At 41.1% G+C, this 12,965-nt stretch overlaps 1 protein-coding gene across 1 annotated transcript; it reads left to right on the top strand.

Annotated features, from left to right (window-relative positions):
* The first annotated feature begins 323 nt into the window (after window positions 1-323).
* Window positions 324-3,549, top strand: cck (cholecystokinin). Its single transcript, NM_001279730.1, has 4 exons — window positions 324-371; window positions 950-1,070; window positions 1,150-1,305; window positions 3,363-3,549. The coding sequence occupies exons 2-4, from the start codon at window positions 950-952 to the stop codon at window positions 3,497-3,499; spliced, it is 414 nt and encodes a 137-aa protein (NP_001266659.1). The 5' UTR covers window positions 324-371; the 3' UTR covers window positions 3,500-3,549.
* Window positions 3,550-12,965: the final 9,416 nt, after the last annotated feature.

Here is a 12,965-nt window from a genome sequence, read left to right as displayed (position 1 = left end):
AGATCAGAATGATTCAATGTTGTGTGCAATGTTCACAGATTGTTCACCATGAAACACACGCACACACACACACATATAACGCAGTGTCACTGGATGTCAAACAGGCAGCTCTTGATGTGGAGTTTTATGATAAGCCAACAAACAATAAAAGTGAAGCTCTCCGTTGTATCACTGTAACGAGCACGCTTGCGCACGGCTCTCAAACACTCAGAGGGATACACAGGATGCCCACTCAAGGAAAATCACGCACACGCAGACACACACTCTGACGGCGCTGAGCAGGGAGTATAAAAGGGGCATCCTTCCCACTCAGCGCAGAAGTGCTCTCACTCTCACACACTCCTATAACCTGCTGAAGATCTTTTCTCAAGGTAAGCTTTATTTGCTTTATGGCAGGTGATTTGAGGCTTTTATGAGGATTGTTAAACTAAGAATTTCCTTCTTTTTTATTATTCTTTTGTTTTCTTTACAATCATTTCAGAATTCAAACACAGAGTCTATTCTAAAACAGACAAAAAGTGAGGTACAGAGGATAAAATCTGATATTTTTGTGCTAATCTTTAATTCTTTGAAAGCTACACATGCTCCCTCCTTATGTGTACAATTAGATGAAAATGATTTGACACTAATTGATAAACCAATTTCCAGAGATGTTTCCCAAAATCAAAATAGACATTTTTTTTCTGCAATAAAAATCAAGTCAGTTCCACCTGGTGAAGCTTCGTGATATCTACCCTCAGTTATCTAATGTGACCAGAGTGTGTTGCGCGCGGGTGACTGTGTTAATATGTTAATATGCTGCCCTCATTAACGTGTTGAGTCAGAGTAATTGTTTGCTGTGAAGGAGCGCTTGTCTGGCAGATGGTCCAAGCTGTCGTTTCTCACTCTGGACTGCATCTCTGATTCCTTCTCATTAAACTTCTGTTTGCTCCTTTCCCACCGCTCCCAGATGAATGCTGGGCTGTGTGTGTGTGTCGTGCTGGCAGTCCTGTGTGCGAGCTGTTTGGGGCTCCCCTTCTCCTCCCAGCCATTAGACGAGGGCCAGCGCCCCGTCTCTGCTCTCTCTGAAGGTAAAAGTCGCGACACATTCCTCGCCATCACAGTGAATTTTTGTGCCTGACTCGTGTTTTTCTTGCCTGTTTCGAGCAGCTGTCCTTGAGGCTGACACCCACACCTTGGGAGATCTCCACCTCCGACACAGGCGCTCTGCCCCCCAGCTGAAAGCTCTTCCTCTGGCTGAGGAGGATGCAGACTCCCGAGCCAATCTCAGTGAGCTGCTCGCTAGACTCATCTCCTCCAGGAAAGGTGTGTTAGTGAGTGTGAAGGATGTGGATTTAGGTAGCATCCTTTCCATGCCTGCAGCCATAAATGATATATGTGTTTAGAGAAGTGTCTGTGTCCATGTGAGTGTGAAATGAAAAACATCTGGCAACAGTAGTTTTTGGAGCGCAGTGCTTTTCCTGCCTTCCCCTCCCCTCAGTCATGCTAATTACGGGAATTAGTGCACAACCAGCTTTGTAAAATGAATTAGTGGCTCTGAAAAGCTTTTGTGGTTTGAAAGAGCATGTATTACTGTGTAGAGCCTTCCGGCCACTTGCCTCATACCATCTTATTTCACTTTTGTTTTCCCCCTATCTGACTTCACATCACTTTTTTTTCTTTTTTTTGCTAAGGAAACAAACCCTCGATCCTGTCGTAGATTATAACGTCCAGCACTGACGTCTCTCGGACAGCTGACCGGACAGGAGAAAACACACACACATGCACAGACACACTGTCAGAATCAGACTTTTCCACTTGGCTTCCAGATACTGAATCTGACTCCTTGCGTGTCTCTTTGTAGGACAGTTTGTACAGACTGAAACATTTTGCAGAGCTACAGACGGACAGCGAAATCTTTTATTTTGGCATCAGTGGCTTTAGTGAGAAAACTGGATTTTACCCCATTCTTTAGCTCAGTTTTTCAGCTTAAGTAAAACACAAATATGTATTTGAGGTACAGCCGTACTTTTTATTTGCTGTTGTGTAATATCGATTATAAAAGTTCCCCAGACTCAGAAAGCGTCGGGCCAGACAGTGAACACTCTAAAATGTCAGAGGGCGCCGTGAAACTCATATGTAATGCCTCGGGGAATGTGTGTTTCTGTTAATCGTGCGTGTGCGATTGTGGGTGTCTGTGCTCATGTGCATGCTGTTCACTTGCATGTTTTGGTGTGGGAGGTGTCGTTATCGAGTCTTTCTGCAGCCAATCTTCTCAGCACGCCAGGGAGTTGAAACGCAGTGTGTATGCATGTGCATGCCGCCGTGTGCGTGCGTGTGTGTGTGTGTGTGTGTGTTGTGTAGGAGGATGTGGGTGGAAAAAAAACTGCATCTCTGTGAGCGCGCAATTGATTACCAAACGGAGAGCAGTTCTGCTCCAGTTCACTTGGAACAGAAATCAAAAGATCGGAAGCAGACGTGTTCTACAAGATCTGTGTGTGTGTGTGTGTGTGTGTGTGTGTGTGTGTGTGTGTGTGTGTGTGCGGTCATTTTACTGCAAAGCACACACAAATTTCTGCACACATGCACTGATACAGTGATCATGACACACAGGAAGGGAGGCTAATGGCACGCTGTCAGGCTAAACTTCAGCTGTGTCTTTAGTTTGTGTGTGTGTGTATGTGTGTGTGTGTGTGTGTGTGAGAGAGAGAGAGAGAGAGAGAGAGGGAGAGAGAGAAATAGAAATAATGACGACGCAAGCCCAGAATCACTACCGGGCAATTAAAATGCCCAAAAGCCACCCAGTTTACCGCAGAGCGATCACAAAATGAAGCAAAGATGAGAACATTTTTTCAAAGCCCAGCTCACCAGCCAAATATCCTCAGTGCGGAGAGCCAGTTTTCGAATATTGTGGGCACTTTTTCTTCCAGAAGGCACAAATAAAGAATTAAGTTAAGCTGTAAGCTGGTAATGAACACAGCTAACTGCCAAAGTGCCCTTAAGTGCACAAAATGTGCCTTAAAAAGTTAGAAAAGAGATGCAAATTTAGATATTCAAAAGATAAATCCATATAAAGTCTATAAACTGCTTGGTTTATGAGAGCACTTATTTGCGTCAGCGTTTCCCACATTTTTTAATTTCCTGCATGTGCTAAAAACCTCTCTGAGGTTTCCGCTCAAGTTTCTTGCGGAATTAAAAGTCTGATTCATGTCTCTTACTTTGAAAATCAGAGCGTCTCTATGCAAAATAAGAAATCAAAAGTAAGATCTCACCGCAGAGAAGTTCTCAGCTTCTCTCATGCTCTCCTCACTCAGAGGAATACTAATTTCACTCATGCTCTTTTTCTCTCCTCCACCCACGCTTTTTCCCTCCTCCCCTCCAAGGTTCTGTGCGCAGAAACTCCACGGCAAACAGCAAAGGCGTCGGACCGAGTGCCAACCACCGGATAGCAGACAGGGACTACTTAGGCTGGATGGATTTCGGCCGCCGCAGTGCAGAGGAGTATGAGTACTCCTCATAAGGGGAAGTCACGGCTCACACCACCACCACCATATGGGCACAAGATAAAAAGAAGAAAAAAAAAAAAACCTGCGCAAGCTGTCTCACAATAAGAGTCTATTTATGATGTATTTGTTGTACATTTGTTTGTAAAACTGTAATAATGCAATATACATACAGTATGCCAAATTTTGCAGAAAAGCTCTCACTGTCCAACTTTGTTCGTTTTTTGGATTTCTCTGGTTTCTTTATCATTCAAAGTGGAAAGGAGTCGGATGGTGTCAGGGCTTGTGGAAAGTAACCAAATAAAGATTTAAACTGTCGCTCTGCAGAAGTATTCTTCCAATAAAATGCACGCTGCTTAAAGTAGATCCATTAACATTCATTAACTGCTGTTACGTAACATGCGTGCCGAAGAACCAGATTATCTGAAACACTTCATTTCTAGTGCAATCATACGCCTTTATATAGCAAGGAACTGAAATGACAACATAAGCGTGGACTGATACTAAGTACATATTTACTTTGGTGACAGTTTATGAGGGTAGAGGCCTTGTAAATCAAAGGTGGCAGATAAAACATCCCAGTCAGGGTTAGGGTCTACTTTATTTAAGTGTTTCTACATCTCAGATTAACAGTTAAAAGGCACATTTGAACCCAGGACCTTCTTGCTGTGAGGCAACAGTGCATACTACTGCACCATTTAATTACTCAATTTGCCTAAATAAAATAACCTATTGCCTCATTTAAATAAAGTTATATGTTGTAACTGCTATCATTTATTTTGAGTCCCGGTGATTAAAGTAATAAAACCACTGGCGGTATATAAAAAATGGAAGTTGCCCACTGGTTTGTTGACTCACATTTTGAAACTCTAACATGTCAGAAGTTGCTATGTTTAGATGAGCAAGTTATCATCATCAGTTAATGCTAGCTACTTTAAATATCAACATCTATAAACTCTACATGTGCAACACAGAGACTACTGCTAACTGATGTTCTTCAAACGGCACAAATACCTCAAAAAATGATGGAGTGGTCCAATTCAGTGACCGGTCTTTGTGGAGTGAAACACTGCAGGCACTGATTTGCCACAGCTGCCTCTTAATCTATATATCCTTGCCTCTCAGTCCACAGTTTTAATAAGACATCACTCCCTGTGTAAATAAAGGAGAAAACTATGCATAGAGATCCAGAGCGCTTTGAAGATGTTAGTGTGATACTTGAAGGTCTGAGTCTAACATTGGAGTCTGTGGGGAAAGACTGGTTTTTCACTCTCGCCTCAAGGAAGTGGGGATTTTAGCTTTTCCATTTTGAAAGAGCCAAAGGTTGATAGTTGAATAAAACTCAAACTTAATAAATTCCAAAGTAAGCAAGCTCTGCTTGCAAGTTAGTTTAGCCGACTTAAAGATAAATCACCAAATCATGAAAGGTTTTATTTATTTATTGTAGAAAGCTAATAAGATAAGATAAGATAACCTTTATTAGTCCCACATGTGGGAAATTTGTTTTGTCACAGCAGGAAGTGGACAGTGCAAAAGTTATATAGCAAAATTAGAATACAATAAGAATAAAATACTGTACACAACTGTACAGAATAAAATAAAATACTATATACAGTAGAATAAATAGAACAAAATATACAATAGGATAAAAATAGAATGCAAATGCTTTATAGAACTGAGTAAAAATATAACTATGTCAGAAAAAGATTATTGCACTTAGTGTTATTGCACATGTGTGGATGTGTGTGTTTGATCAGTTGAAGTCTTTGTTGTGGAGTCTGACAGCAGTGGGGAGGAAAGACCTGCGAAATCTCTCCGTCCCACACCGTGGGTGCCGCAGCCTGCCACTGAAGGAGCTGCTCAGTGCTGTCACAGTCTCCTGCATGGGGTGGGAGATGTTGTCCAACAGGGATGACAGCTTAGCCACCATTCTCCTGTCACTCACCACCTCCACTGGGTCCAGAGGGCATCCTAGAACAGAGCTGGCCCTTCTAATCAGCCTGTTCAGTCTCTACCTGTCCCCGGCAGAGATGTTGCCGCCCCAGCAGACCACACCGTAAAAGATGGCTGAGGTCACCACAGAGTCATAGAAGGTCTTCAGGAGTGGGCCCTCTACTCCAAACGACCTGAGTCTCCGCAGCAGGTACAGCCTGCTCTGCCCTTTCCTGTAGAGGGCGTCTGAGTTATGAGTCCAGTCAATAGTACTTAAATGAACAACAACATTACATATCAGTTGACAGAGATGTCCAAATCTTTAATCTCCGAGTCAGAGAATCTCCGAGTCGTCTTGGTCGTGGTCACTAACTAAACCTTATCCCTGGTCATGGCCAGAACTTTGGAAACCACGTGATACATTCACTACAATTAAAGTTTAAAGGCACAGTGTGTAAAATGTCACCACTAGATGCTAGTAGATTGTAGACTGGAGGAGTCTGTTATGAGTCGATGAGTCAGTGAAGTTCACTTCTGTTCAATGACAGCAATAAAGAGGTGGATTTTTGAGGATATCCTGAACTTCTCTGTCAGTAAATACTGCTGTTTTGCTACTGTTAGCATCTGTTAGCTGGCTTTAGTGAAACTGTCTTTAGTGGACTTAATATTGTTGAACTTGGATGCTTAGTGAATGAACTCTCATACGATATAAGAATGTAATCAAACTGCTTATCAGAGGGAAAGTGTTATTTTTAGCACACTCGAGCCTAACATTAGCTGCCTTAATGTTAGCTGTTGTTGTTGTTTAGCTGACTTCCTGTCAGTTCATGTCAGGACAACATGGTGGCTTCCATTAACTGGCGCCTTCTCCTTTGCATTTTTAATGGATTCTAAGTTTATGAGAACACATCAATGTGTTGGAATACATAATTATGTTATGTCTATCAGTACATTTTTCTTTTTTTCTATTAAATAACCTTAGAAATGACTGACTGCACCTTTAAATGCTGCATATGTGAAATAACATTTAAGAAAATCCTATATATTTAGAAAAACAAGTTATTAAAATATTAAATTAAAGTAGGTATGTAAAATGTACATAAGCCGGTGTAAGAAAGCAAAGTTTAAATATTAGCGTAAACTGAGCTAAAAGCACTAATTTGTTGCAAGCAAGCTGTTTATTTTCATTTATAGTGCATTTTTAGTGAAGCTGAACCTTCAGGATGAAGTACCGAAAGTGACTCCCTTGGAGCTAGTGGTAGAGAAAGACAATTACTATCTGATTCTGCCTGAAGAATAAAAATACACACCACAACTGGGCTGTAGCCATGGCCTTGGTGTGACGGGGATGGAGTAAATCAGAGCTGGGAGTGTGGGGTCTATCATTCCCCCACTGAATTACATTTTCTGATCTCAGTATCTGCAAACATTGGCTCATCTCTCTTACTAATATATGCTTTTATCATCTGACTTTTCTCCTCACTGTACTGCTCTCTACTTTTCTTTTTCGTACACATGATGAAACTGTGTGAATAAAGGCCTGCTGCAGTAAAGTTGCTTGAACTGCAAGAATATTATAATACTAATCCATTGTAAGCAAGTACAACTACATGGTAAGAAACTACTGCTAACTGCATAAATTATATATGCAACACAGCATATATAGCCTACACTTTACTCAGGCTTGATGTCCCCTAATGAATCAAATGTAATGTTAGAGTGGAGCCCATGCGCACCATTTCTGGTCCTTGGGAGAATGTGTAGCTAATTTGATAACTAAGATATGTTAGTAGGTGATAGCAGTAGATGACTGGTTTGCAGCCACAAGTTTCAGGAAATAAAACTTTCACTAAGTGGTCACCTGGAACTACTGCAGCTCCTTTAGTGGCCATTTGAAGTTACCTTAAAAAATCCCCAGTGACTGTTAAATGTTAAAATACACAGCTTTACAAGCTTTACAGCATGTTTACAACCTCATATAAAAACAGTATTGGTCTCTATGGATGGTTTCTCCCTGGTCATTTTCTAAAATAGCTACTCCTCCTGATTACTGGGAGATGGCAAAATGACTGCTTTGGTTAGCATCGTTCTGACATAGGCAGCTTTAGCTTCAGCTAACAGCTGTGTACTTGCTGTTACCTTCACTAACTGGATGTTTCCACCATGCTTGTAGTGTTAGTGCCTTGTAGAACATTTTAATTAAATTAAATTAAATAACATGGTCTCCTGTGTAGTTCAGACCATTGTTTGTCATCCAGTTTGGATGACTTTGGCGTCTATCTGAAAAATATGCATTACCTGACTGGTTGTGAGTTGTTGCTAACAGTAAAAGAAATTGTTGAGGGCCCATAGGTCTAGAGACCAGTCAGTGACTCACTGGTAACTAGGCAGAAGTTTTTATTCTGTAACAGGTTGGCAAGTGGTTGCTAGAGGTTGCTGGCAGACTCTAATGTGAAACTGGTCGCAAAGAGGTATGCAGTGCTGCACCAAAACCTCCTTGCAGTTGCTTTTGTCACAAGCAGGTTGCCGCAGTCAGTAATAGTGTGCATGCAAGTTGCCAGCCTGTCTGCAAACAGTTGCCAACTACTCGTAAAGCTGCACTGAATCTGTAAAAAGTATAGCGCCAATTGAAAACAGAGAACGTTCGCCTTTAAAGTAAAAGTTGCATATTTTGGAATTTGTTGGTCACAGCAACAAGACATGACACTTTTTTAATTTCACTTCTCATTTGCACTGCACTCTTTCAAGTTTCACTACAGTTTGGCGGACAGTGATTATTTATAAGTATTTTATTAAAAAATCTATAACATCAATCTCATGTTAAAGGGAAAGAGAGGTGCGTTGCAAGCATTGAATAATCACGCGAACACAGAGGTCATCCTATGCAGAAGATTAAAAACACCTTGCAGGGACATGAAGAATTATGGGTAATGATGTTGGCTTTAGAATATGATGAATGTAAAGGAGAAAACGTCTAAGCCTGACATAAAGGGACAACTTGGAGCAGCACAAAGGAGATGAAAGTCAGTGAGCGTATCATTTAGGGAGCCAGCTGGAGAAAGTTCAAAAATATCTTCAAAAGAACAGTAAGATCGTTATGAGCTTTAACGTCTACGCTAAATATTGAAATGGCTTGAAGTGTCTGGGGGAAACTGGTATCAATTGAATTATTAAAGCAGGTCTGAATCTAAATCCTAATAATTGCTTTTGACTCCACTTGAGAGGCAGGAAAGGCTTTTGCGGAGTCTGGTATATTTTGGCGTCCTGTGAAAACAATGTAGGCAAAGAGAAAAGCTGATTTGATAGCTTGGCACTGACATTTAGTCATATTGTTTACTCCAGTCTACTTGACATTTTGGCTCTTTTCTTTGAAATGATCTTGAAAACAATACCAGTGGTTACAAAGGGTTATAAAGTTGAGCCTGTAGAAAGTATTAGCAGACACAATAGCCACAGTGGTGGTGAATTATAATGAATGATGCCCATTATGCTGCTCCTGGCTGTGTGTGTTAAGTGAAAGATGTGTCTTTGTGAGCGAGAGGTGGAGAGGGAGATCGATGAACAAAGCAGGTTTGGTGAATTATTCAATGAAGTGGGCTGGGAAACCCTGGGGGGAAAAGTTTGGTTTTGCTGTGCCTGTGTGTGTGTGTGTGTTTTGGGCATTAAAGCCACTGGCTCGGACTGAGGTCGGACATGAAGCAAAAACCTACAGAGCCTTGAGATTCACAGCGATCCATGGGAATCGATTCAACTTTCTGTTTAAAGAGCTGAGGCCAGAAAGGCTACAGAGCTAAAAAGGCTTAGGAAAGGTTTAAAGGCTTCAGTGGAACGAGCTGTAAATGTCTCCATTTGTATCGTGCACATCTGTATGTGTGTGTGGTTTCAGAACTGTCAATGCAGAAATAAAAAAGGTCAAAGCCTACCATAAGCCTACCATATCCTATGTTAGGCAATTTGAGCATTCCTATATGCACAAGATTTTGTTTATGGGCAAAACCACGCAGTCATGAAAGGAACAGGCGTGAGGCTGTAATGAAGTTCCAGCCACATTGACGAGCAGATGGTCTGAGCTCTTCCCGAAACTGGCTGAATATGCTGCGTTTCATTCTATTCTATCCATCTCCAAAACTTTCCTTCCTTTGACTTCAGATCTGTCATTTGAAACACATTTCACAGGCGTCTAGAAGAAAAGGGCTTGTGGTAAAAACGGGAGTCTTTAATGCCTCTGATGTTTGGAGCTGAACTCCAAAATGCTCCGATTCCAAGCTTACATAACACAGATTCATCTAACAGCACCGCCACCTGACAGTGCAGCAAAGACGCTGATGAGAAAATGGGATAGCTACGCATTTTGAACCGTTAGAAAGATGCTCTTAGTGTTGCTGCTAGTTGGGAATACATACAGTGGGATGCAACAGTTTGGGCAACCTTGTTAATAGTCATTATTTGCCTGTATAAATCGTTGGTAGTTGCAATAAAAAATGTCAGTTAAATATGTCATATAGGAGACACACACAGTGATATTTGAGAAGTGAAATTAAGTTTATTGGATTTACAGAAAGTGTGCAATAATTGTTTAAACAAAATCAGGCAGGTGCATAAATTTGGGCACCACAAAAAAAGAAATGAAATCAATATTTAGTAGATCTGCATTTTGCAGAAATTACAGCCTCTAAATGCTTCCTGTAGGTTCCAATGAGAGTCTGGATTGTGGTTGAAGGTAGTTTGGACCATTCCTCTTTACAAAACATCTCTAATTCATTCAGGTTTGATGGCTTCCGAGCATGGACAGCTCTCTTTAACTCACACCACAGGTTTTCAATAATACAGGGTGGGCCATTTATATGGATACACCGTAATAAAATGGGAATGGTTGGTGATATTAAAGTCCTGTTTGTGGCACATTAGTATATGTGAGGGGGCAAACTCCTCAAGATGAGTGGTGACCATGGTGGCCATTTAGAAGTCGGCCATCTTGGATACAACTTGTTTTTTCAATAGGAAGAGGGCCATGTGACACATCAAACTTATTGGTAATGTCCCAAGAAAAACAATGGTGTGCTTGGTTTCAACGTAACTTTATTCTTTCATGAGTTATTTACAAGTTTCTGACCACTTATAACATGTGTTCAATGTGCTGCCCATTGTGTTGGATTGTCAATGCAACCCTCTTCTCCCACTCTTCACACACTGATAGCAACACCGCAGGAGAAATGCCAGCACAGGCATCCAGTATCCCCATTTTATTACGGTGTATCCATATAAATGGCCCACCCTGTATTCAGGTCTGGGGACTGAGATGGCCATTCCAGAGCGTTGTACTTGTTCCTCTGCATGAATGCCTTAGTGGATTTTGAGCAGTGTTTCGGGTCGTTGTCTTGCTGAAAGATCCAGCCCCGGCGCAGCTTCAGCTTTGTCACTGATTCCTGGACATTGGTCTCCAGAATCTGCGGATACTGAGTGGAATCCATGTGTCCCTCAACTTTGACAGGATTCCCAGTCCCTGCACTGGCCACACAGCCCCACAAGCATGATGGAACCACCACCATATTTTACTGTAGGTAGCAGGTGTTTTTCTTGCAATGCTGTGTTCTTTTCCCTCCATGCATAACGCCCCTTGTTATGCCCAAATAACTCAATTTTAGTTTCATCAGTCCACAGCACCTTATTCCAGAATGAAGCTGGCTTGTCCAAATGTGCTTTAGCATACCTCAAGCGGCTCTGTTTGTGCTGTGGGCGGAGAAAAGGCTTCCTCTGCATCACTCTCACATACAGCATCTCCTTGTGTAAAGTGCGCCGAATGGTTGAACGATGCACAGTGACTCCATCTGCTGCAAGATGATGTTGTAGGTCTTGGTGTCGGTCTGTGGGTTGACTCTGACTGTTCTCACTATTCGTCGCTTCTGTCTATCCGAGATTTTCCTTGGTCTGCCACTTCGAGCCTTAACTTGAACTGAGTCTGTGGTCTTCCATTTTCTCAATATGTTCCTAACTGTGGAAACAGACAGCTTAAACCTCTGAGACAGCTTTCTGTATCCTTCCCCTAAACCATGATGGTGGACAATCTTTGTCTTCAGGTCATTTGAGAGTTGTTTTGAGACCCCGTGTTGCTACTCTTCAGAGAAAATTAAAAGAGGAGGGAAACTTACAACTGACCCCCTTAAATACTCTTTCTCATTATTGGATTCACCTGTGTATGTAGGTCAGGGGTCACTGAGCTTACCAAGCCAATTTGAGTTCCAATAATTAGTTCTAAAGGTTTTGGAATCAATAAAATGACAACAGTGCCCAAATTTATGCACCTGCCTGATTTTGTTTAAACAATTATTGCAAACTTTCTGTAAATCCAATAAACTTCATTTCACTTCTCAAATATCACTGTGTGTGTCTCCTATATGATATATTTAACTGACAGTTTTTATTGTAACAACCAACGATTTAAACAGGGAAATAATGACTATTAACAAGGTTGCCCAAACTTTTGCATCCCACTGTATGGCAGGGGCTGGTTAGCTAATAGGACTCGTTAAGTAGTTCCTATAATGCTTGTTATACAGGCAATTTTAACTTATAATTATAGAGAAAGTTGAATACATGATATATAAAAGGCTTAGCTGGTATATTTCCCCGTACGAGAGGCTCAGTTTTGCAACTAAAATAGGAAAAAGATAGCTATTGTGTTTTATTTAGCTTGGTAGCTATTGCTACCCAGTGATCATGGTTCAAGCAGTGACAGTAAAAAAAAAACAGAAGAACTGTAGGAAGGAATGTAGTGATATTAATACAATAGAAGTTCAATCAGATCCTCCGGAGCCAGATGTCATTGTGGGCAGGAGGCAGTACACCTTAAACAGGCCATTGCAGATTAACTATGGGCAATTTAGAGCCAGCAGTAACCCTAACATGGATATCTTTGGACTGTGGGATTTATATTTATATACTATTTATATTGTTCATCTTGCCTTTTTTGTCTCTGCATTAAGATTATTCAAATACTCTACCACTTCCTCTCCAATAAACAACGTTATCGACCAAAACCTGACCTCATCTGGAGGTGAACTCAAAGGAAATTGAATCATACCATGACTTCTCTTAATTCATAACTGCTCTTCTGCCTGCACACCATCCACAGCCTACAGTTTATGCAGCTCCAGTATCCTCCTCACTCTTTTCTACTTTCTAAGCCTGATAGAATTATTGCTTGTATTCATTTTCCTGCTAAAAGCAATTTACCTGTCACTGTTATTGTCTTTATTCCTGCTAATAAATTGTCTTTGTGTCTTTTAATGTCTTTATTACAGTTTATATTCACACATCTTATATGCGTAATGTCTTTGTGGACTCATCAGCCACTTTTTAAGGTACGCCTTTTCAACTGCTTGTAACCGACATATTACATCAGCCAATCACATCGCAGCAACTCAGTGCATTTAGGCATGTAGACATGTCTGCTGAAGTTTAACCTGAGCATCAGAATGGGGAAGAAAAGTGATTTAAATGAGTTTGAACATGACATGGTTGTTGCTGCTCTGAATATTTCAGAAACTGATC

Source organism: Oreochromis niloticus, linkage group LG22 (assembly GCF_001858045.2).
Source record: "Oreochromis niloticus isolate F11D_XX linkage group LG22, O_niloticus_UMD_NMBU, whole genome shotgun sequence".
Taxonomy (NCBI): Eukaryota; Metazoa; Chordata; class Actinopteri; order Cichliformes; family Cichlidae; genus Oreochromis; species Oreochromis niloticus.
This window is presented reverse-complemented; position numbering and strand designations above follow the sequence as displayed.